At 35.6% G+C, this 26,594-nt stretch overlaps 3 protein-coding genes across 3 annotated transcripts in view; 2 read left to right on the forward strand and 1 right to left on the reverse strand.

The window, feature by feature from the left end:
- SEU (SEUSS transcriptional co-regulator) overlaps positions 1 to 26,594 on the reverse strand; it is an 87,505-nt gene that overhangs the window by 33,813 nt on the left and 27,098 nt on the right. Inside the window, exons 8-9 of the mRNA XM_089820881.1 lie at positions 24,704 to 24,797; positions 24,519 to 24,588 (exon numbers count right to left, since the gene is read on the reverse strand). Coding sequence (XP_089677007.1) covers positions 24,519 to 24,588; positions 24,704 to 24,797 — 164 coding nt within the window. The remainder of the gene's footprint in view (positions 1 to 24,518; positions 24,589 to 24,703; positions 24,798 to 26,594) is intronic.
- Positions 12,860 to 13,930, forward strand: LOC149567628 (transcription factor GTE8-like; the record flags this gene model as incomplete). Its single annotated transcript, XM_089823389.1, has 3 exons — positions 12,860 to 13,093; positions 13,292 to 13,558; positions 13,651 to 13,930. Coding segments are annotated over 3 exons (774 nt in total), but the record flags the coding sequence as incomplete, so codon positions are not given.
- LOC149567629 (uncharacterized) lies at positions 17,663 to 19,955 on the forward strand. The gene has a single exon (XM_089820882.1). It carries the CDS (start codon positions 18,109 to 18,111, stop codon positions 18,859 to 18,861), a length of 753 nt encoding a protein of 250 aa, XP_089677008.1. The 5' UTR covers positions 17,663 to 18,108; the 3' UTR covers positions 18,862 to 19,955.

The following is a 26,594-nucleotide window of genomic DNA, read 5'->3' on the forward strand; positions in this document are numbered from 1 at the left end:
CAGAACGATCCTACAATTCTTGATCATCAGTGACTGCGAGCTTGATAAGCATGACAGCTTCCTGATTTTTCTCATCAAATTTGTTTGGCCTCTTGTATTCCTCTTCAAGACGATCAATCTTTGCCCAAACCAATTTTGTCAAGACATCTTTATTCAAAGATCATCATTGAACGCTGCTTCTAGGTATTGTACATTTTTTCATTGAATTTTTGACTCCCCTCAAGCAAATAAATATCTGTCAAAGATGCCATCATAAAAAATAGATGCCACAAGTGGTTGACCAGATGATAGTACAAATATTGAGCCAGAACAATAAATACAAAACAAAATTGAGACAAAATAGACACTAATTTCTTTCAAGCGCAAATCCCACAGCAGGAATTTTAAAAGACCTAGAAAAAATGAGCAAAGACCCAAAGAAATCTTTGCAAAAAACCCACTAAGAATTTCCAAACAAAATTTGAATCCAACTAAAACCCAAAAGACTTCAAGAAAACCCTAGTCGGTTGTGAGAGATGATTGATAAATATCGACAAAATGAAGGAAACCTACAAAAGGAAGAATTGTACAAAACACTAGCTGAGCAAATACTTCTTGAAAGTCTGGAAATCATGTATTCAAAAAATGTGGGTAGAAAATGTTTCTTAAAGACATAAAAACTGAGAAAACACAATCGTGTTGGCCTAAAGCAAAAAAAACCACCTGTATGAGAGCCAAAATAGCAGAAAAAACAACCAAATACTTCCAAAAAGAAATTACAAATTATTCGAAGACAAAATGTAACTTGTAAGATAATGAATTAATTAATTAATGAACAAGACATTAATTTATAATTTACAAAGAGACAATGTTTCCATAATGAAACAACAATTCTAAGAATTAGAAACATTATAATATGTACAAGATTCACAAAATTGGTCATTGAACAAAAATAGAATGATATCTACAGAGATTATTCTAATAGGTTCTAACGCTTCTAAAAGTGGGGATGAATTTGTTTTTCAATGTATTTCTATCACAAATGAATATGCTGATGTTCATGATATTGAAGAATGTATTTCCACAAAGTCAGCAAAAGAAGTTTGGGTAAGCAGAAAAGTAGACAAAACAAACATAGTTTTACAACAAGGTGAAGAATCGATTTCTATAGGTGAGAGGTACACAGAACTCTTTGTTAGTAACTTAGAGAAAACTAAGTTTTACAAGAAAGTGAAGAATCAAATGCTATAGGTGAGAGATACACAGAACTCTTTGTTAGTAACCTAGAGATCACTATTGATAAACCTCATGATGAGACGGATTACCATAATAAATCTATGCCTGTTCATAACGGTATCCTCTCATTTCTACATGAAGAGTGCATTCCATCATTTAGTGAGGTGGTTGGTTGGATATGTTGATGATATTACCCCTACAGTTGAGAAAGAAACTGAAAGTTTAGTGTATGATAGCACACACAACTTTGATGGACTTGAACTAAGAGCTTTAGCATTGTAGAATTTGAAGGGCAGATTAATGGTCACAGCCCCAAGCGCATCTGAGCCAGGTGAAACTGCCTTTTACGCCTTCATGGCTAAAAGACCTATATATTATGTAAAATCCTTTGCCTAGTATATTAATTCAAGTGTCTCTCACCACTTCACTTGTCATCGGGATAGGTTTACAGATTTCCAACCATTCTCAATTTCAGTAGTTTTGGAAGATAAAAGTACACCATTGTAGGAAAAGGAAATAACCAGACTCACTCTACAGGAAAGAAACTGATTTTCCTTAATATTTATTATGTTCCAGGCATGGAATTCAATCTCCTCTCCATCAATCAAATTCTAAGACATTCTCCTCAGTTGACATACCTTTAATTCAGAATAGTTCAATATAATTGATCAGGAAACTCAGTCCACAATTGTGAAATATTGTGGTCTTTTCAGACTTTTTGACTCTAGGAATTCTCAGAAGCTTGCAGCCCAATGCTCCTCTGTTAGTACATCTGACATCAACGGTATGGGGCGCTTGAATGTGCATCATCTTTCTCAACTTGTTCAGGAAGATCTTGTCATTGGACTGTTGGCAATTCAACCCAAAATCTTGAAGTTTGCAAAAGTTGTCAAGCTAGGAAGCAACATTGCACTCCTTTTTTAGATGGCAACTTCTAGAGAGCTTCTAAGGTATTACAACCAGTCCATTTGCGGACCTATCGCTCCTCCCTTTGTTACTTGGTCCAGGTATTTTTTACTTTTTGTTTATAATTTTAGTCGCAAAATGTGGGTGTATTTTCTTCATCAAAAATCAGAGGTGTTTGTTGTATTTGAAAATTTGAAATCATTTGTAGAAAGAGTCTGGTCAACATATTATTACTCTTAAAATTAACAATGTGGGTGAGTTTTGTTCCTCTTGTAGTCCTCAATTTTGACATCACGAATTTGAGGCAACCTTACACAATTTTTTCATGGATTCATAGGTGTTTTGATGTGTTGATAAGGTATCATGAAGGAAATTCATCATCCTTGAGTTGTTCTTTTTTTAGCATTATCTATGCATTCTCTTTTAGGGTTTTTATCAAGTTAATCACCTTAATGCTTGTCAGAGCAAGTTTTTCTTCTTTGACTGCAAGCGTTTGATTTTTGGTGACCTTCAAGAATTTTCTTCGCTTTTGTTTTTGTGTTTGGTTTTAATCTTGTTTTAGCCCTATAATTCTGTTTGTTTCAAGCTATCTTTGGCCTCAAACGGTGTTTTCTAGCTCAAGTTATTGAAGTTTTAAACATGTTGCAGGTGGGGTTTTCTGGCTTGATAGCATGTCATTATTAAAAATCCGTTTAAAATGGGTTTTTTACTGATAATTGCACAAAATAAATTTGTCATTTATATGTACAGTGGGTTAAGAATCTCATTTTCAAATTTCACATCATTTTGAGAAGTTCTGAATATAACTTTTAATGTTTTATTAATGCAAAGGTGGGTTTTTCCAGTCCAATTGCATATCATATCATTAAAACTATAGTTAGATATAAATATAATTATATGAGACCCTTCTAATGCAATTAAGTGGGGTTTTTATTTAACATTGCATGTCATCAGGATGCAAATCACCTTTAAAAACTTCACTATCAATATATTGTAAGTCCCAAATGCATAAACGTGGGCTATTTTCTAATGCAAATAAATATGTTAAGTTTAAAATATATGCAAATACATATAACTTAACATGTCTGTAAGTGGGGTTTTAAGATATGTTTACATATAAGAAGCTTGTTATTATAAACTTTTGTAATGAACCCTAGTTGGGTTCACACTTATCTCGCTTTTATTTTCCAACTTTGAAATTTAAAATGGATTTGTAAAGTGACACTAATAGTATTCTTCTTAATAACCCTCCAATATAATTATCTTAGCAATATATGCTCTTCTTTCTTTTATCTATATACTTTAATTATTCTCTCGCTCTATTATTTCTTATAGGATCAAAATCCTCTTTATAATTTATAAGTTCGCTATTATAACTTTACTACTCTTTCAACACTCTTTATAATTTCACCCCTAAATTGATCATTCCATGCTACATGATGTGGGTCTGAAATCTCTTTGATCTTCGTGCACACTTACTCCTTTACACCTAATGGGCATCTCTACCCGTTCTTTTTTTCTTCCCCAACCCTCTACATAACCTCCACTATCTTGTAGCGTGCAATGTAAGGGCATGTTCTATTTTCCACCCAAGGTCGACATGATCCGCTCCGAACAACAATGCCACCTAGGTTCTTATCATCCATTCTTTATGCTCTCGGATCCACTGTAATAAATGTGTCATGCTTTTCGTTATTACTCTCCATGTTCCCTTGCTAAAGTGAGTGGCTTGCAAAATATCCAATGGTGGGGTCCGTTGTGCTTTCCCCAAGAGTCGATGTGGCGAATGCCAAGAGGAATTCTCTCCTTTTTATTGCCGTGAAAAACTCCGTTGAGTGGGACCTCCTTATTCGCAACTTTGTCGTCTATTCTCCTTGAATTCCTACACTCTCCCTTTTGTGTGTTCCTCCCCATCCCACCATATGGATTGGACACCCTATAAATATGGGTAGAAACTTTTAAGGTAACAACCACAACTACTCGTGTGGGACCACCCAACCCAATGGGCAATGTGTTTAATTTTATTATTATATAATCGATTTTTATTAGGATTATATATTATTACTATTAATACATTATTAGAATTAGATAGTAGATATTATTTTATAAATCTATACTTGAGTTGAATATTTATATAGTTGTCCATAATGTTAATGGATTGGAGAATTAATGGTCCATAGTAAGGTTTGTTCGTTATTGCTTAACTATTTTGTGAATTTTTTGACTCGTTATTGTTCAATAATTCTACTGCCTTATTATCATTCAAATATATAAGATAGACTAGTGATGACATTATATTTTAATTGTGTGATATTATTATCATTGTATTTTTATTTTTTCGTATAATTGTGGAATTCCATTTTAGGAAGGTCGTGATAGTTCGACCTTCCCAAGATTTCTTGTCCTCAAGCAATTATAGTTTATACAAACCTTTTCATGCAAGATTAGTCTATGCAATTGACTTGAGGAAATGCAAAGTATACAAGGTACACATGTGAATATATAAAGTATGACCCAAGTATACAAATTAATGCATGAAGACATGTAGACACGAGGAAAACACATTAATAAAGACACGAAGTAGACATATTATATGCTTATGCTATTTACAAAACTTTGTTATGCTTTTGATTATAAATCCTGCAACCACAAAGTGAACATCAGGATATACATATATATAAGCTTTAAAGAAAAATTGATTTATTATAAGTTAGTTCAAGTCAATCCCATATTATGTCCAAGGGTAAAACTTTAGCCCCGGTGGCAGGTGTTAGGCATCCACATGAGGTAGTCTACTTAGTACTACTTAACTAGTACTACAACAGGGTGTCCTAGTAGTACTCCCTTTTGTAGACTCCATAGGAAAGCTTCTTGCATCAGGGTACATTAAGTTGTCTTTGTTAGAATATATCATGCACCAATACAACTGAGAGGGGGGGTGAATCTATTATCCAACTACTATCACAATTATCAACCTTATTAAATCTTAACCATATGAGCAATATAATTAGAAACCACAACAAGATATTGATGCATAATAACACCATATATGTTAACTAGGGAAACCCTTGATCAGAGGGAAAACCCTAGTAGGGATGGTACCCACAAGATGATGTACTAATATAAATATTTCTTGTTAGAGGATGGACCCTATTAGTAGTCTATGAAAACATTTAGTACATATCACTCCCTGTTAGGAGACTTTGAATCCCTGTTAGGAGTTGTAGAAGGCAAATGGACCCACTATCCAAACAGCTTCAAGGACAAGACCAATGAACCCATTGTCCAAATGATCTCTACCTTATTCCTTGCAGAATAGTAGAATTGAACTGAATTGTTCCTTCCTGTTTCTTTGTCCTATCAACTAGACTCCTGCTCCTTCTGATCTCGATAGCAAATCATGAACTTTGCATCCAATAATCCCTTGGATCGCTTACTCGCATTTACCAAATACTCTGCTCTTGTTCGCACTTCCTTGCACATTTTGCATTCCACACACTTCTTCCAAACAAGGAAAACATCTTTCCTTTATAACATCTTTCACTTTCCCAATTAATTATAATAAGACCTGAGTAAGATAATTAATTATTTCGCAATCACGATAGTACTGTCGACTCACAGCCATACAACTCTTCACAAGTGCGGCTTCAGGACTTACACACTTACTAACAGCATCATCAGACTATCCTCTACCACTATATAACTTCGCGTAACCCTAATTATATCTATGTAAAGAGATAAAGCACAATCATCAGAAATTGTTTTACAGGTACCCTGTTTCTACACTGCTCTTTGTAAATCACATATAACTTTCGTATCTCTTCGACTTAGGTTATGCACACTTAACCTCGTCATCAGGACACTGTAAGGAACATGTCCTTAACTTCGCGTCATCTAATTGTCAAACCTCTATCTGTACGACTACATTCTCTCTCTGCTACTCTGCCAATCTTCATAGAATAATTGATATGTTGACATCAATAACAAACATAGTCATGAATGCAACATGTCAATATTGTCACATGCTCTCCAATGCTTAGGATACTACCCCAAAGGAATACCATCAGCATTCATGCTAACAGTCTTTCCCTTAACTAGTACTACAATAGAGTGCTCTAGCAGTTCTCCCTTTATCACAAAGTAGCAAGGTGCTTTCTTAGGAGTTGTCCCATAACCATCTTTGTGCCCTCGCGAATCTCCCTTAATTGCAGACTCCATAAGAAGGGTATTTGCAATAGAGTGCCCTAGCAGTTCTCTCTTAATTGTATAGCAGTAGGGTGTCTTCACAAAAGTTCTGCCTTAACTGCCTCTACAATAGGGTGCCCTAGCACGATTCTCCCTTAATTGCATCTCTTTTCATTCTATTTGTTTATTTCTTAAATACAATATGATCAAAATTAAGTTACATAAATAAGATATACTAGTGATGACATTAAATTTTAATCATGCGATATTTATATTATTGTAGATTTTTTTTATTTAGAATAATTGTAGAATTCCATTTTTCTCTCTCTACTACTCTGCCAATCTTCATAGAATGATTGATATGTTGACATCAATAACAAACATAGTCATGAATGCAACATGTCAATGTTGTCACATGCTCTCCAATGCTTAGGATACTACCCCAAAGGAATACCATCAGCATTCATGCTAACAGTCTTTCCCTTAACTAGTACTACAATAGAGTGCTCTAGCAGTTCTCCCTTTATCACAAAGTAGCAAGGTGCTTTCTTAGGAGTTGTCCGATAACCATCTTTGTGCCCTCGCGAATCTCCCTTAATTGCAGACTCCATAGGAAGGGTATTTGCAATAGAGTGCCCTAGCAGTTCTCCCTTAATTGTATAGCAGTAGGGTGTCTTCACAACAGTTCTCCCTTAACTGCCTCTACAATAGGGTGCCCTAGCACGATTCTCCCTTAATTGCATCTCTTTTCATTCAATTTATTTATTTCTTAAATACAATATGATCAAAATTAAGTTACATTAATAAGATATACTAGTGATGACATTAAATTTTAATCATGCGATATTTATATTATTGTAGATTTTTTTTATTTAGAATAATTGTAGAATTCCATTTTAGGAGGGTCGTGACAACTTTATAAATCAAGGGCTTTATAGTGGCAAATTGTAACCCATAAATACACATGCATTTGCATATGAAAAGCTCGTTTTTAATAACTTAAAGGGCATAGTGGCTTTCTCGAGTCAAAATACAAGTGTTTTTTACTTTTAAAAAAGCTCATCTTTATGCTTCCATTAAACCAAAAGTGCTTGAGTGGTGAATTTCATATGCATTGCATGTGTTTTTGACTCCTAAAAACCCACTATTACTCATTCCTTTCATCGGTTTTGCTTCTCCAAGCTAGGGTGACGATTTTGGAGGCTTTTACATGTAAATTCTACTTTTAAAAGCATATTTTTATGCATGCTTACAACCAAATAAATTTAGGCGGTGATTCTTAGAGCAAATGCATGTATTTTTAACATCAAAAAACACGTTTTTAACGTCATTCTTCAGCCTTTCTTGTTGGGCATCCAATTGGAGATTGAAATCATAAGTTTTTGGGATCTAAAAACCCGTTTTTCTTCCTCTTTCAAGCATTTTGCTCTCTCTATTATTGGGCAGCGATTTTCCATGCATTTGCATGCTTCCAATGACATGCAAACTCTCTCAAACAACCCATCAAAAGGAATTCTCTGCTTTAAAATGGCTCTTTGGGAAGGAATTTATCCATATAATCTCAACATTTTGCATCAAGGAAGGGTTCTAGGGTAAGAAACTTCTTTTGCAAATTGTTCCTCATCATTTCAAGTTACATTTGATGCCCTAGGCACCGTTTTTGGTTGCCATTACATATTCTTTTGATTTGGTCAATGTAATTGCTATACTTGTGCATTTTGTTCCTCCACCATTTAACACTTGGCAAGCAACGAATCTTGACTCCAAAATGCATTCATTTCAAGAAGATTAAGTCAAGATTTGAAGCCTTTCTAAATCTGAAAATGTCTTGGATTTGCTTCAGGTTTTTCTCTAGGATTTGTAATGACTTCTTCTCTTGTTTTTGGTGAAGAGAGGTAAGATTTCTTTTGTTAATCTTAAGGCTCTGTTGTATATATTTTATTCTTGTTGATGGTTGCAAATCTCATTTCATTTTCAAATTTGCATATGTTTTAGTTTACGACTCAAGTCTCTTCTACTTTCGTCTCAATTTCTCTAAGTTGCATATGCAAATACCTCATCTTGCATGTATATGTCGACAAGATTTAAAAACTTGTTCTATGATTGGAGTATACAAGGAAGAGCAAGCTCATTATCACACCATGCAAATGTATCTCAAAAACCCACTTTTCATGCATTTCGTGTTCAGTACCCATAAATATTTCAGCATTGCCACATGACTTACACTTCATGTCGATAGTTGCTTATTGGTTCACTTGTAATAGAAATTCAAGACTCTATTATAAGTAGATCCCATGCCATACATCTTTCAGGCATTCTTCCATTGATAAAGTGTGTTGTCCACATATGCAATCCCCTTTGAAAAAATCATTTATGGTTTTTCTCACCATATAAGTGACCATTTTGAGCTCAAACCAAAGTTACACCACCTCGAGGGACATGGGGACGGGGTAACGGGCGGGCAAGTTTTTGGGTTAGAGGGTAGAGGGGCCGTACTATGGGGATGGCGGGGGGGGCGGGGCAAAGGTGGCGAGGGGACAGGGGTGGTTATATATTATACATATGGCACTTAAAATGCTAGTTATGAAAAGATTTATCACAATATAAGATATAAAGATGTAAATGAGTAAATACTTGAACATTGCATTGAATTGAAACATCAAACATTGTAACATAACTAGTTAAATTAGCAAATTCTTAACACCGAGACATCCCTCAATCCTCAGCAAAGGTGGTGGAATCTAATGGCACCGCTAGGGACAAGGGAACGGAGTCCCCAAGTCCCTGGTACGTCCAAGTCCCCAGTGCATGGGCCAAAAATTGGGGGGGGAGGGGGGGAAGCGTCCCCACGTTACTATGCTTCAAACCCATTCATCTTTTTGATGTCCAAAGTTTTCCAACCATCCCATGTTCACAACATTCCAAAATCTGTACCTATACATAAAAGCATGCAATGGACTCATCCATGCTTCACACCTAAAGCTTGTTGTCCATTCATATGCAATGCTCACAGAAAATCCCATTTTTAAGTTTTTCCCTCATTTGAAAAGCTAGTTTTGTCTAAAATCCTTCTCCCTTCGCTTCTCAAAGTCCTTCCATCCTATCCTATACGCATACCCTTCCAAATATGCCTAGTTTGAGCTTGAAAGACCATGTTATGGCTTTTTTTGATGACTAAAGAATGACAAAATACAAATAAAGTGATGAAAGATGCAATGATTGCAGGCATAGAATGCTTTCAAGATAGAGATGGAAAGAAATAAAGGTGTTTTTCAAGAAACAACCACCATTATATTGTGGAACAGGAAAGGATGCACCAAACCTGAACACATCAATCGTAAAGCATCCTTGTAGCAACATGAAGATCAACAAACGATGATGTAATAGGGGTTGTCTTGTTAGACACTCAAAATATCTTCCTCGTGTATTTGTAATTTGTATTTAACATATTACATGTAATGTATAAACAAAATGTAGTTGCATGTGATATCACATGCAAAGTTGTAGCATGTAATCATGTTGCAAGTGTTTTAAGCCTTGTAGCACTTGATAAATCAAGCTGGTTAGAGAATAAATCAAGACGGTTAAGGGCTTTCCCCTTCTTTCTTCACCTTTCGCTCCAATCTTTTCCTATATAAGCAAGGGAGCTCATTGTAAATAATCATATTTTCGCAATGCAAGAAACTCTGCCAATTTGTATGTGCAATCTAAGACTTTGTGCTTGGATGTAAGTCTGAATTGCTTTTAATTATAAAGGCAGGTCATTTTGAGATTGTGTACAATCCAACCTATTATGTGACGACATTTTCTTCAATTGATTGTGAGTTTTAATGCTTTGTTCAAGAGGGATTTGAACTCAACTGTGCAGACTTTGAGTTGCTGAACTTTTCAAGACTTTGTGTCATAGGAGGAAAAATTGTTATAGTTGGTAGTGTTAATTTTAGGATCTCTGAAAGAATGTAAACTATTATATCAGAATAGAACAATTGCAACTTTACTTGATATCTTATACTTTAGAAGGAATGAAGCAAACCTGTGACTTTTTATATCAGATAATGCAATTTTCAGATTTGATTACCATCCAGTAATCTTTAGAATTTATCAGCAATGGAGTATCTGCAAGGTTAGTTTAAATATACTGCAGAAAGGAGAAGTAGATCACTGGGACTTGTATGCCTTGTATTGATATAATTCCAAGCGATCTCTTGGCACATATATACAGATGTGAAAGGTCACGTCTCCATAGAGACATGACTTTAAATAAACAAAGGTCACGTAGGGTCATGCCTCTACGCAGGCATGACTTACTACTGTTAAACATAACCGATCACCACATAATGTATTTCATTGCAATCAGCGGCATATATGATATGTTACTTTGTAATCAGTGGCAGATACAAAGCCCCAATAACCTTGAAGATATAAAGCCAATACACATGTAATATACTTTGTGAATATTTAAAGACATTTATATATATCTATATATATAAACACACACACACAAACACATATATATAGGTATATGTATATATGTATATATTTCTTCATTAGTAAATGAACAGAATTCATTAAATCATAATTTCAAGTATGCAATATTACTTCAACTGATGGATGCTATACATTAACAGGTAGTGGCAGCAATTACTTAGAACTGAAGACTTTGAGCTTCAGTTGTAGGTATTTTTACTAAGTCTAAGAGTGTCTAGTAAGAGACTTTGTGCCTTACTAGTTATTCTACTTGAATCCTCATTTAGAATAATTGCTGAAGCCTTTGGGTTCCTATACTTATTCTAAAAAATATAAAAAAGTAAATTGTTGCCTCTAGTGTTGTTCTTACGTCAATTCCAAGGTCATCGGTATTATTGTAGCAATAAGGCACTTTTTGTTAAGTTGGAAAGTTGTAGTTGTATGCAAATCATTCAAGAAAAGAAAAATTGATTAAGAGCTCTGCCTTTTTTGTAATTTCAATTAAGTTCCTGTTGAAGCCACCTACGGTAAGAAGGGAACCTCCCTATTGCTGAGAGGAGAGAGAAATCTCATGAGACATTGCCTAAAGTCACAATTTTGTAAGTTGTGATCATAGTGACTTGCAATATTTTTAGTCAACACCTTTGCCTTCTCCAATTTTTGTGATCAACATGGCATAAAGTGCCAATTAATAAAACCCTACACCTCTGCAAAACAGTGCCATTAAGCATCGAAACCACACGACCACCAAAATGGCTCGGTCTATGCTTGAACACAAGCAAGTTCCAAAGAAATTTTGGACTAAAGTTGTCTACATTGTCGTTTATCTTCTCAACCACTCTCCTGCGATGGTTGTTAAGAAGACTTTGGAAGAGGCCTGGTCAAGTCATAAGCCTGGAATCAGCCATCTCAAAATCTTTGGATCCATTGCATTTGTCTGGATCCTTGATGCTAGACACACAAAGCCTACCATCTAGTTGACATCAACACTAATCATCTCATCTTCAGCCATGATGTGTTCTTTGATGAGGAACGAGTGCCATTTTTTTAATTCTCTCCTCCAGTTGTGCATTCAAAGGATTAGTCTCTCCAAGCTCAAGACTTGGATATTTGTCTCCAATTAGGTCCACTTGATGGGAGGGCTTCAACTAAGAAGGCTTTAATTGTTCATATTCTTGTCTTTCCTTCAGTTCCTTCTCTAGCAGGGCTCACCTAGACATTTGACCACACCGCCTAAATTTTCTCATGATTCATCTGGCCTTCTATTTGATGATGTCAATGATCTCTTTGCACATCCTGCTTCAAATGTTAGCACTTCTATTCTCTGACATAAGTGGTGGGCTAAGACGACTAGCAATCTTCATGATGATGAGTTCATCAAGGGTAGAACTGCTCAAAAAAGAGAAAAACCTTAAACTCGGTAATGCTTTCTCTAATGGCCAACATTCACAGTGTATATGAACCTCAAAAATACACAAAGGCAAAAGGAACACCTAAGTGGGAAGAAGCTATGCAAATTGAGCATCATAGCTTAATGAAAAATAACACTTGAATTATGTCAGATCTTCCTCTAGGAAAGAAACCTATTGGTTGAAAATGTGTAAAGTCCCCACTTAGTTCCTAAATCCAAATTAAATTTATTGAATGCCTTCCCCTTTGGGCATTTAATAAATACATAATAGTATATGTTTACATGCAACTTTAAAAGATTGTATGGTAAAACATACATGTATTATTTAAAAGGAGGGAATTGAAAAAGCATAAGAGAGTGTTATGTTGGCAATAGAAGACAAGAAGTAAGAAACATTACAGAGGAGTTAGAAAATAAGTTTGAGAAGCAAATTGTAGCAGAGGGATGGATAGACGAAAAAAGAAAGAGAATTGTTGTGAGTTTGCAGCAGTGTGACCTCTAGTTGATAGAGCTTACCCTGAAATAGCATTCTTCAGTACTAGAGAGTATCCACGAACTACTGTAATTGCCAAAGCAAGCAAAGAATTTGCACGAGCATCAACAGGAGTTAGACAGTTGGTCATCAAGATGTGGTAATGTAATAAGACTAATTTGTGAGGAAAACATCTCTAATGGTATTCTGGACGAGCTCATGTGCCTGTTGATCCAGTGAAGTTGAAAATCCCAGACTATTTTAAGATTATCACTGAACCCATGGATTTGGGAACAATTAAGACTAGGCTAGAACAAAGGTGCTATTCGAGTCCAGTCAATTTTGCTGCTGATGTGAAGCTGACTTTTGCTAATGCAATGAAATACAATCCTCCTACTAATGATGTTCATAAGATGGCAGTTACTCTAAAACAAACTATTTGAGAGAAAACGGAGTGTTGTTGAGACCAGGTTAGCTGGGAAGAAGTTTATAGAAAAATAACCCAGGGAGTGCAGCTCATTCCAACCAAAAAAAAACTCGGTAAAAACAAGATATCAGAAATAGAAAGTAACTATAAGCCAAAGGTATCTTCTGATGCAAAATCTGTCTCTGCTTCAACTATTCCATTTACGCAGAAACCTAAGCCTGAAATATGCAAGCCCCCAATGTCATTTGCTGAGAAAGCAAAGCTTAGGAAGAATCTTGAAGAGTTATCTGCTAACATGCCAGAACAAGTGTATACTTTCCTAAAGAAGCATACAGGATTTACCCAGTGTAACAATAAAGTTGAGGTTGATATTGAGTGTTTCAATGACAATAACTTATGGGAGCTTCGGATTCTTGTGAGCAATTATCTGAGAGACAGAGGACTAGGAGCAGAACGTTTGCAAGTTTCAGAGCCTGTTAAGTTGCTTGCAAATTCTAGGGACGTGGCAGAAATTGACCGCAAATCTCCACAAATAGCTCAACAAGACATTGTTGCTTGCGGTGAACATGTTCATGTTGCGGGCATGAAATCCAGACTATTAACTTTCCTACTGGAGACAGTGAGGACGTGACAGCTGCCAGCATCAAATCAAGTAGTTCCACCAGCAGCTCAAGCAGTGATTCTGGATCTTCCTCTAGTGATTCTGATTTTGAAAGCTCATCAGATAGTGACTTGGTTACAGATGAAGTGCATGATGCAGAGGCACATCCCGAGGGAGGTGTGGATTTCATACTGGCAACAAGCAGATGGTCCAATCTGATCCTGAGACTACTGGCGTGAAAAATACTGTTAGTGTTTTGGATGAACACAATGTTTATCCAAAAGCTGTTGCTCCTGTTACAGATGCTGCACACCAAAAAGGAGAGATGGTGAGGAATATCAAACAGCAAGCGTTGGAAATGAACCCGGGAACCATCATGAAGATGTGAAGAGTCTTGAAGGACATCACAGGTGGTATCGATAATTGGAGTGTTATTTCTGTTTCTGATAGTAAAGATATATGATTTTCCATCAATCACAAATAGAGAAGTCATCCACATCAGAATGAGATAGTGTTATGCCATTGAGATTCACGACAAGATGAAAACGTTGAACACTTTTGGGCATCTCATTCATGCAGGGCACAACCAATAACCTTGGACCACGCATTTTCAGTAAGCGATGAGATTAAATGCTTCCTGTTACCAAGTATAAGCAGTGATAACGGCAAATATCAAATTCGAAGAGATTGATTCAAGTGATAACTACGAATGGAAATGATGGAAATGGAGAGCAGAGATAATATAAAGTCATGTGGCAGGAAAAAAGATTATGAAATATACTAAATACATTGCCACCCGACAAAACAATTGAATTTGATAAATTAAAGTGGTTAGCGAATATCTTTAGCAATCTAGTTTGGTTTTAAAATAACACGACTCTCAATTGTGAAGGTTCATGTTATTTAGCATTTTCTAATATAAAGGATGACTCATTTTGGAAAACGATAGGACATATTCATCATCCGAACACATTTATTCTCTTAGGGAAAAAGTATTTTTATTTTATTATTGTATGTAGGAATAAGGGGTCTATTATGATTTTGTAATATAAAGTCTATTATTTTATTTTTAAAATAAAATAAAATGCCTTTTGTTTATTTCTAAATGGCATGGAGATTTAAACTGTAGGCAAATCATCCTTCGTAATTATATTTTAAAATTCTGTATATGATTTTGATATCAGAAAAGTGGACATGGTCAATTAGCATTTTAAATTTGATCATCATAGGTGTTGTGAAATATTAAATTGTTTCCGTACCTCTGTCCAATTTGTCTCTTTCTTAGCGGAGTTAAAATTCAATTTGGACTAATTTAAGATTGCATTATAATTGGTTTGTCGCATCTGGATTATTAAAATTGTTGGCAGTATAAGTGCATTGAACACTATGAAGTTGTACGAAAAAGTTCACCGATGTTGACTCTATCGCCCGAATCAGCAAAGCACTGGTCTTTTGTAATTAAAGTCAGAAAATTTAAAATATCCTTCTTACAAAAAATCAAATTCATTAATATTAAAATTTTATCCAAATACTCAACATCCAATTTCATTCTAATCGAGTTCAAGAACCTTGCAGCCGAGGAACTCGCAAAGTTTAAATTCGCTATAGAAAACCCTTGAATTGATAGTCGGCATTCAAGGTGAAGGTTAACCCGCCTGGCTGTAGCGGAGCCCAAAGTGCAAGTGAATTGACAAGTATTCCCGTTCGTTGGCCAAAACTGATTTAGAAGTCCTATCAGAGAAGTGGCAAGCTCTTGGATTTCCAATCTGCAATTTTGGGAACCAACAGATTGGCGACTCTACTGAGGAGAGTTGCTCGCAATACATATTGCGAAGTTAGCCAAGATATCTAAGTTCGTAGATCAGTATCAGAAGTTGTATCAATTTGTTTGGAAGTGTACTTTGCTGGAAGTAAGAACCCTTAAGATCAATACATTCCTCAAAAGAGGTGGCGACTCTATTCATTAAAGTTTCATTTGGTGACTCTACTGAGGGAGAGGACTTAGAAGGACATGATTTGATTATCTAACATGGGGAATATGTACTACAATCAGGAGGCGGATATATGTTACACTATAGAGGAAGAATACATACACACCCTGGATGCATTTTTCAATCTAGAAAGATATGAAGGTGAGACATCAGCACACTTATTTATAAGGATGGTGGATATTTTTCGGGATGTACCTTCAGACATCATGCCTTCGCGCAAGGAATTGATAAGAAAGTTTAGTGAGTTGGGAATCTCGCCAAAAGATCCTGATTTGATTCTTCTCTTCCAAATATTGGATGAAATTCCCAATTACATACCTCCTTTGGATGCATTTTGGAATTTAGAAAAGCAAGAAGATGAATCTGCAACACAATTCTTCATAAGGATGTTTAGTGCTTATCAAGAAATACCTTCAGAATATAGACCTCCATCATCTGATCTTCTCTACAGAATGCGGGAATTAGGCCTCTTATATGATCATCGGTTTCTTAACTTTCTTGAACTCATGGATAGTGAACTAGTTGCAGAGGATAATGAATGCAGGACTAAAGTAACAAATGGGTCAAGTGAAGTTTCAGATTCAAGTAGAGATGAAATTTTTGAATATGCTGAAGGAGAATCAGCTCGTGATGATACCTATATGCCTATAGATGACAGAAAATGTGAGAATGAGGAAGAGGATTCTTTAAGCGTGGAGGAGATTTCAGCCTTGTTAGATCAGGAATATCAAAAACACATTGAAAGAAATGGTCTGAATTTTTTTTACCATGGTGAGCAAGGTGATAAATTAGAGCATTCTTAGGAGGTACTCGATGAAAGAGATGATCATTCTGAAGAATCATATAGTGAGATTGAAGTAGAACATCATATGGTGTATGAACAAGGGGAAATTTTAGAAGATAATGTTGATGAAGACATTAGTCTTCTAGAGGAAACATTTGATGATCCGGATGAAGACTCTAATGACAGTATGCCTGGACTCTCCATATACCTGAACCGATTCTTCTTCAAAGAAGTAATTGAAGACAACTCTGAATTCACTACATTCTCAAATCCATTGTTTGAAGAGGATTTTCCATGCAGCCAAATCCATCAGCATCATGATGAAGATAGCAAGTTTGTTGACAATTCTAAAGCTGATGAAACTCATGCCATACATTTAGCAGGCGACGCTTGCACTAGTTTATCTTATGAGCAGCAATTGTATCAAACATGTGAAGTTATGATTGAATCAAGGAGTAGTAAGGAGAATATGTTGGAGAATACTTCTGAAAATTTTCTAAGTATCAAATCTGATGGAGTTCTTGATAAAGGAGAAGTAGCACATGAGGAAAAACATCTTGAAGATGGGGCAGATTGTGTGCAGGACAATCAGGCAAGGAAGACGCATTCCAATGTTTGTATTATAGATCAAAAATGTGACTCCACGCATCTTCCATTCAGCAAGGATCACAGAGTACATGATGATTTCTTGAAGGCTAAACAAGAATCGGATACCAAAGATGACATTAATGAAGAAGAAACAGAAAGGCAAACTATAATCGGCAACTTCAAAGTGTTATATGATCAGAACTATGTGTTTGATAAGGGGAAGAAGTAGTGTTCACCTTTTTTGGGGGGCCTAGGGCCATCCAATTTCACCTTGCATCATGTTAAGCATGAATGCTCGGTCTGCTCCTCCACAAATAGCCGGAATCTCGTCATTCTCACAAGGAGCATACATCCCCAACAAGAGCCATTGATGGAGCTCAAAATTCTTTTGCCTCCATTTGACAAAAAATGAACAACAATGTTTACATCAAATGTACAAAGAGAGCAAGCAATCCAAAGGAAGTGTTAAGTGAGGCCTTTTGGAAGGATGTGAATCGAGAAATAGAAAAAGACAGAGAATGGAATCAATTCAAAATAAAACTTACACAGAGAAGCTGAAGAAGTGTGCTGATATTCTGGACGAGCTCATGTCACATAAGTTTGGTTGGGTTTTTAATGTGCCTGTTGATCCAGTGAAGTTGAAAATCCCAGACCATTTTAAGATTATCACTGAACCCATGGATTTGGGAACAATTAAGACTAGGCTAGAACAAAGGTGCTATTCGAGTCCAGTCAACTTTGCTGCTGATGTGAAGCTGACTTTTGCTAATGCAATGAAATACAATCCTCCTACTAATGATGTTCATAAGATGGCAGTTACTCTAGAAAAAACTATTTGAGAGAAAACGGAGTGTTGTTGAGACCAGGTTAGCTGGGAAGAAGTTTATAGAAAAATAACCCAGGGTGTGCAGCTCATTCCAACCAAAAAACAACCCCGTAAAAACAAGATATCAGAAATAGAAAGTAACTATACGCCAAAGGTATCTTCTGATGCAAAATCTGTCTCTGCTTCAACTATTCCATTTAAGCAGAAACCTAAGCCTGAAATATGCAGGCCCCCAATGTCATTTGCTGATAAAGCAAAGCTTAGGAAGAATCTTGAAGAGTTATCTGTTAACATGCCAGAACAAGTGTATACTTTCCTAAAGAAACATACAAGATTTACCCAGTGTAACAATAAAGTTGAGGTTGATATTGAGTGTTTCAATGGCAATAACTTATGGGAGCTTCAGATTCTTGTGAGCAATTATCTGAGAGACAGAGGCCTTGGAGCAGAACGTTTGCAAGCTTCTGAGCCTGTTAAGTTGCTTGCAGATTCTAGGGACGTGGCAGAAATTGACCGCAAATCTCCGCAAATAGCTCAACAAGACATTGTTGCTTGCGGTGAACATGTTCATGTTGGCGGGGATGAAATCCAGACTATTAACTTTCGTATTGGAGACAGTGAGCACGTGACAGCTGCCAGCATCAAATCAAGTAGTTCCACCAGCAGCTCAAGCAGTGATTCTGGATCTTCCTCTAGTGATTCTGATTTTGAAAGCTCATCAGATAGTGACTTGGTTACAGATGAAGTGCATGATGCAGAGGCACATCCCGAGGGAGGTGTGGATTTCACTACTGGCAACAAGCAGATGGTCCAATTTGATCCTGAGACTACCGGCATGAAAAATACTGTCAGTGTTTTGGATGAACACAATGTTTATCCAAAAGTTGTTGCTCCTGTTACAGATGCTACACACCAAAAAGGAGAGATGGTGAGGAATATCAAACAGCAAGCGTTGGAAATGAACCCGAGAACCATCATGAAGATGTGAAGAGTCTTGAAGGACGTCACAGGTGGTATCAATAATTGGAGTGTTATTTCTGTTTCTGATAGCAAAGATATATGATTTTCCATCAATCACAAATAGAGAAGTCGTCCACATCAGAATGAGATAGTGTTATGCCATTGAGATTCATGGCAAGAAGAAAACGTTGAACACTTCCGGACATCTCATTCACGCAGGGCACAACCAATAACCTTGGAGCACGCATTTTCAGTGAGCGATGAGATTAAATCATGGTTACCGGGAGACCCGTCTCCTCCCTAAAAGTCGACTTTTCGCGTCTCCGGAGACCTCAAAAAAGGTTGCAAACTTCATGACGAAGTCTCCTGAAGTCTCCCCGTCTCCTAATCCAAAAAGTGAAGTTTCCCTGAAGTCTCCTGGTAAAATATAAATGTAAAAATATAATATTAAATAATTTTATATATTTTAGCCCTCATTTACAATTTAAATGATTAAATCATTTAAAATATTTTATTTAATAAATTAATAACTTTAAAAACATTAGAAACACTTTTAAAAAATTATGTTTATTCAACAATTTAAATGATTAAATCATTTAATATATATTTTTGGAGAGATGATTTTTTGGAGAGCATGATAGCTGAAGACCTTGAGATGGATGATCACAACCTTGTGGAGTAGATGATAGTACCATCGACATACTAATACTAGATATATTTCTGTTTTTTGTTTATTGTACAAAGTGTTCATTTTTGTTTGCATATCGGCAATTCAACATCAAACTATACATTTTTTAATTTAAAATTTGAATATGTAATGATAATCTCAGCGATTATCAATCTGATATGATGGTGATCATATGCAATATTCGAAAAACAAATATGTCTATGAGATACAATATTGTGATCATGTGAGTTTTGAAATCTTTGACTCTACGAGTCTATTTTAATTTTTAATGTGACATTACTATCATTATTTTAGTTTTACAGTATTACTATTTTCAAATTTTGTATTTACTTTTAGTATTAGACTCTTCAAACTATTAAATTTTTATTTTTTTTTTGAAATTGCTGTCTCCAAGTACCCCCGTCTCCTATTTGAAAAATTGCCTTACCAGTACCGGAGACCTCGAAGTCTCCCCGTCTCCCAGTGACCTTGGATTAAATGCTTCTTGTTACCAAGTATAAGCAGTAATAACGGCAACTATCAAATTCGAAGAGATTGATTCAAGCAATAACTATGAATGGAAATGATGGAAACGGAGAGCAGAGATAATATAAAGTCATGCAGCAGGAAAAAAGATTACGAAATATACTAAATACATTGCCACCCGACAAAACAATTGAATTTGATAAATTAAAGTGGTTAGGGAATATCTTTAGCAATCTAGTTTGGTTTAAAAATGACACGACTCTCAATTTTGAAGGGTCATGTTATTTAGCATTTTCTAATATAAAGAATGACTCATTTTGGAAAACGATAGGACATATTCATCATCCGAACACATTTATTCTCTTAGGAGAAAAGTATTCTTATTTTATTATTGTATGGAGGAATAAGGGGTCTATTATGATTTTGTAATATAAAGTCTATTATTTTATTTTTAAAATAAAATAAAATGCCTTTTGTTTATTTCTAAATGGCGTGGAGATTTAAACTGCAAGGAATCGTCCTTCGTAATTATATTTTAGAATTTTGTATATGATTTTGATATCAGATAAGTGGACATGGTCAATTAGCATTTTAGATTTGATCATCATAGGTGTTGTGAAATATTAAATTGTTTTCGTACCTCTGTCCAATTTGTCTCCTTCTCAGCGGAGTTAAAATTCAATCTGGACTAATTTAAGATTGCATTATAATTGGTCTATCACATCTAGATTATTAAAATTGTTGGCCGTATAAGTGCATTGAACATTATGAAGTTGTACGTGAAAGTTCACCGAAGTTGACTCTATCGCCCGGATCAACAAAGCACTAGTCTTTTGTTATTAAAGTGTAAAAATTTAAAATATCCTTCTTACAAAAAATCAAATTCATTAATATTAAAATTTTATCCAAATACTCAACATCCAGTTTCATTCTAATTGAGTTCAAGGACCTTGCCAGCCGAGGAACTCACAAAGTTTAAATTCGCTATAGAAAACCCTTGTATTGACAGTCGGCATTCAAGGTGAAGGTTAACCCGCTTAAGTGTAGCGGAGCCTGAAGTGCAAGGAAATTGAGAAGTATTCCCGTTCGTTGGCCAGAACTGATTTAGAAGTCCTATTGGAGAAGTGGCAGGCTCTTGGATTTCCAATTTGCAGTTTTGGGAACCAACAGGTTCATTGTGAAGTTTCAATACTTTTTGAAGCTTTCAGAAAACCCATGATATGCAACGAGCTTGGAGTAGAGACGAAGCAACAAACCATTGTAGGAAGAATGTGAATTTGAAAGCTTGGTGACCCGCACTAATACAAGAAAATCGTACATGGCACAACCTCCTGGATTCAAGGTTGTTGATAAAGAACACCAAAAACTCAAACTAGTGAAAGCACTCTATGGCCTCAAACAAGCTCCCTAAGCATGGTACATGAAAAATTAATTAATACCTCACAGAGCAGGGTTTCCAAAGTTGCCCTCACACAAATATGTATGTCACCACTACTGGCAGCGATATCATCATTCCAATTATAAGTGTTGATGATTGTATTATCAGTGGCAGCCTAGAATCATTAATTCAGTGAATCAAACTGAATCTTTGTCAGTCTTTTGACATTACCAACCTTGGGCTACTTCATTAATACCTACATGTCGAGGTTTGGCACTGGTTACATGGCATCTTCATCTCCCAATCTAAACTATGCACGGGCTCTACTCGATAAATTCATCGAGAACGAGAACAGGTTATGGGTCTGCATCTTGATCTCTTTCTCCTAGAGGACCAGCAACAGATCTAGTGGGATCTTGGCTTTATAACTACGATCTTTTTGCTCCCCATCCGATTATAGCGATGGGGGGAGGCGGGGGGTGTCAGAAGAACATAGCAAAGTAAGATGGACCACAGCACTTAGAACCATCTACACCTATAGAGTTTGGTCTCAAGTTATTAGCCAAATCTGGTTGTGCTTTAATCTGCATTCAGACAACCAGTGGACTGTTTAATACCTACGTGGCAAGGTTTGGCAACGGTCACATGGCATCTTCATCTCCCAATCTAAACTATGCACGGGCTCTACTAGATAAATTCATCAAGAACGAGAACAGGTTATGGGTCTGGATCTTGATCTCTTTTTCCTAGAGAACCAACAACAAATCCAGTGGGATATTGGCTTTATAACTACCTTCTTTTTGCTCCCCATCCAGTTATGGTGATGGGGGGAGGCGGGGGGGTCAGAAGAACGTAGCAAGGTCAGATGGACCACAGCACTTAGAACAATCTACACCTATGGAGTTTGGTCTCAAGTTACCAGCCAAATTTGGTTGTGCTTGAATCTGCATTCAGACAACCAGTGGACTGTTTAATATATCTCATTGCCACTAGACTCGATCTCAACTTTGAAGTGAGTTGCATCTCTTGCTTCATGACAACTCCCACTTCAAGTCATTGGGTTGCAGCGAAGCGCATCCTATGCTATGTCAAGAACAATCCTAATTTTGTTGTTCCCTATGGACAAACCAAAGATGCTCGGCTTATCGGTTACACAAGCTTGGATGGGGAGGCTCAGTTGATGACAAAAAGTCTACTTCCGGGTATGTCTTCAGACTGGACACGGGTGTTATTACTTGGACCACTAATAAGCAGGATTTCATGTTTCTTTCCTCAACAAAAGCTGAAAATAGGGGAACAATCAAAGCAATTTGTAAGACAGTCTTAGACATGCCCTTCACCCCTCTTTTGTGCTAATCAAGGGGTCCTAAAACTTTCCAAACATTCAATCTTCCATGAGCGCACTGAACATATTGAAATTCGTTGTCATTTTATTTGCCAGCAAGTTAAAGATAGATTCGTGTATTTGCAATTTGTTCATACAGCTCACCAAATTGTTGATATTCTCACCAAGTCCCACTTTCCAAAAGAAGTTTGTCAAATTCCAGGGGTAGCTTGGCATCGTTGATAAGTTGACCATTATGGAAGGGTATTTAGAATAATATCTCCTATGTTATTCTAGTTCTATTTTAATGGTAACTTCTAGATATTGTAAATATCTTGTATAATAGATTCGTTCTAATATTTGTATGTTTCTTTTTAGAAACATCTCAGTTGTAATCTCTATAAGAAAAATTTGTTCTTTGTCATTATCATCCAATATTTTACCAAATCATTTGTCTAATAGAGCACACCATTAAAGCATACAAAGAAAGCATCTTTGGGTGCTGAGCTAGCACGGTGTGATTACAATTTTTTTGGAGACGTGCAATGTTGAGGGTTTATATTCCCGTCAGTCTGTGTTTCTATGTGATGTCCCCTTTTGAATGAAGATTTAATAAATAGATGAAAATATTATATATAAATTAAAGGATAGATAAATTATAATATAATATAAATAAATTATATAAAAATAATAATATTAAGAATAATTAAAAACATAATAATAAATTTTTTTTTAAATACAAATAATATAATATAATCTATCATTAGTATCCTAATATGATATAGTATAATAATATGATATATTATTAGTATGATATATCATTAATATAAGAATACACTATATGATAACATAATTAAAACAAATACAAAATATAAAAGAATATAAATTAAATTAAAATTAAAATGTAAAATAAGAAATTTAGAATATAACATAATTAGACTTAGTTAATTTAATGAAGGGTCAAAAAGCATGAAAGGAAAAATGTTCTCCCTCAAGCATGAGATATAAAAACGGAGAAGAGAACTTTATTTAGGAGGAGAAAGGAAGAAAAGAGCATAAGAATCAATAAAGGATGTGTCTTTTAAGAGGAGGTAATTCTGAAAGGTTGCAACTGCTTCGAATGGGAGTAATTTTGGAAGGTTGTGAATCTTCCAACTGGTAGCAAATCTGAAAGGTTGTGACTCATCCAAGGGGGCAACAATAATGAAATGTTGTGACTTTTCCAAACTGCAACCATGATGAAGGGTTGTGACTCTTTTAAGAGGTGGTAATTTTGAAAGATTGTGACTCTTCATAAGAGTAGTGATTGCAAAAAAGTTGTGACCATTGCAAAGGGCGGACATGATGAAGAAGTGTAACCCTTCTCCAAGTTGGAAGATATAAAGGGAGGGAGGATGTTTCATTTGAGGGACAAGGAAGGGAGAGAAATTTGGGGAATAATAATGGCAACAATAAAAAGCCGTAACTCAATTCTAATGAAAGGCGGTGAAATTTTCAATAAAGGAGATTTTCTTCCAAAACAATAAGGAAGAGCAACAATAAAAGATTATTATTCAAATTTTGCGAGAAAAGGCAAAGGAAAAAAGGTGATCCTGAAAGGGGACATTACATGGTGCATTAGTAAACGCTGATCTCCAGTACTGATTGGAGTGTTTCATTATATGTTACTTTGCAATTAGGATAAATATTCTGGATGCAGAATATGCACACTGTGGTGTGAAAATTAACAGAAAAGACTGGAATTACTAAAAAGCCTACCGATATAAAGTCAACAAGCTATGCAACCATAAAAGAAGAAAAAAATTTATTGACAAGAAATGTAAATATTACCAATAGGCCCGGTTCTATTTTCACGGCTGAAGTCAATTAGATCCTTCATGCTGTTAACTACCTCTGATATCTGTAAAAGAATTAAGATGACATATCCTCAGTCCTCTTTGATTGTGCAGAACCCAAACAAAACCTGATGCATCAAAGCAGCAATTTAATAGTACTAAAATTTTCAAATAGATCACCTGAAGGCATCGAACATATCTTTTAGTATAACCCAAATCATTCACTAAGGGGACTTCCAATGCTTTAGCAAGTTGACGAGCAGCTGCCACAAACCTGTTAAAATTTTACCACAATTCTTTAAATAAATGATGCCAGATTCAATTGCTAAGACATTATCCAGCATCTCCTCACCCTTTCTCTCTAAAACCCCAAATATAAAAGCCAACAAACCTGATCCAACTACTCATTATGTTACCAACTTAGTGCACTTTATATGCTACAGTTCAAACAATAGTGCTGCTATTCTCACAAAACATGAAGTCAAGTATGTCATAGAGTTACTAACATAGTAAAGAGAAATTTTCAGGATCTAATCCATCAAAGAGTAAAACAATATAAAACACCAACCCTTTTTTTTTTTTTCTTATGCAGACAGATCCATACAAATAAATAAACCCCCTCAAAAAGTAACTGTATTGCAGGACACTTTAGGATTACCAAGGGTATTTTTAAGAAACTGTCAGCAAGCCATTCTGAAGTTAATGTCTCCTCTGTTCATTTCCCAGGTTATAAGCTGAGATTATAAGTTGTGAGAGTAAGATTTTAGTTAGTGTCTCCTCTGTTCATTTCCCAGATTATAAGCAAGGATTACAAGTTGTGAGAGTTGGATTTTATCTCAAGCAAAGTTTTGCCAGGATAGATGTGTTCCCAATGTTTATGTTGTCTCCATTTTTGGATTTTTACGAACCCTTCCTTGATAAGAACAGTCTAGCTATTACACCAAATAGCAGTACCTTTGATGTAGCCTCAAGGAGGATGCTAATTCAAGCAAGCTTATGGCATTTCATCATTGTGTAGCTTTACCTTGACACATTGTGATGCATATTATTTGTGTAAGTTTAGGATAACAACCCAAATATTGACCTCCAAGGTAAATCAAGCATTTTAAGGACAAACCCTTCAAATTCTCTCATCAAGTCAAAGGACAAAAACCCTTAAGTTTGCAATTGCTCGTTTGGGGACAAAAGCATCTAATCTGGCAGATCTGAAAGCACTTCCAAAGTGTCTACTCGAGGAAATCATCACAGTTTGAGAGAGAATTATTCATAGAATAATAAAATTGATTATTATAGTAAAATTTCATCATTTTAGATAAAGTTATATTTATAAATATAATGCAGTTAATAGCCTAAGTTGGAATTATTATTATTTTTGCAAATATTAGATATGTTCTAGAGAGGGCCAATATAATTCAGGCATATCTATTGGTTGTTTCTTAGCATGTAATACATTTCCAAAGAAGAGTTAAGGCTGTTTAAAGTCTGTAATTTATCAGAGCTGAATGTACCATGTGTGGAAAATAGAGAATCAACAGCTTCCATTAATTGTTGTTTGAGGGTTCATTTAGCATCACCTAGACCTCCTCCTTCATTCACACCTCAATTTGAGTTGGAGATATCAATATTTAATGTGTTATTAAGGAGTTTTTGGGATCATCTCAGCCCCTAGACCTACAAGTGAACTTTCTTTCATACCTTCCAATTTGTTAAGTGATGTGTCTGAGTGTTTCCTGCAGTAGTGCAGACCCGTTTGCCAGTATACCAGCAAGGAATCAAGTCTTGTAAACCTGTTACAGCTCTTGCTTCATCCAAGGTACTATCTTTTCTGGGAATTCCATTATATTGTTAAATTGTTTATCTATGTGATTTGGCTTATCTTGAGGTGTTACAGCACCCTGTTTTACAGCAGCTCTTTTATCAGCAGTTATTCAAATGTTAAGTGTTGCATATCAACTAATCTTGTAATTCTTTGGATGGTTAAACCACTTCAAATTTTATCTTTTCGATGCATTCTATATTTTAACTGAATGGTAGTACCACCAATTAGTTTGCTCTTTAGTTTTTTATTGCT

Source organism: Cupressus sempervirens, chromosome 3, assembly GCF_028749045.1.
Source record: "Cupressus sempervirens isolate cs-2001-9-10 chromosome 3, ASM2874904v1, whole genome shotgun sequence".
Lineage (NCBI taxonomy): Eukaryota > Viridiplantae > Streptophyta > Pinopsida > Cupressales > Cupressaceae > Cupressus > Cupressus sempervirens.

Excerpts from the sequence above, each read along its gene's own strand:
- LOC149567629 (XM_089820882.1), top strand. The coding sequence starts at position 18,109 with ATGTCATTTGCTGATAAAGCAAAGCTTAGGAAGAATCTTGAAGAGTTA.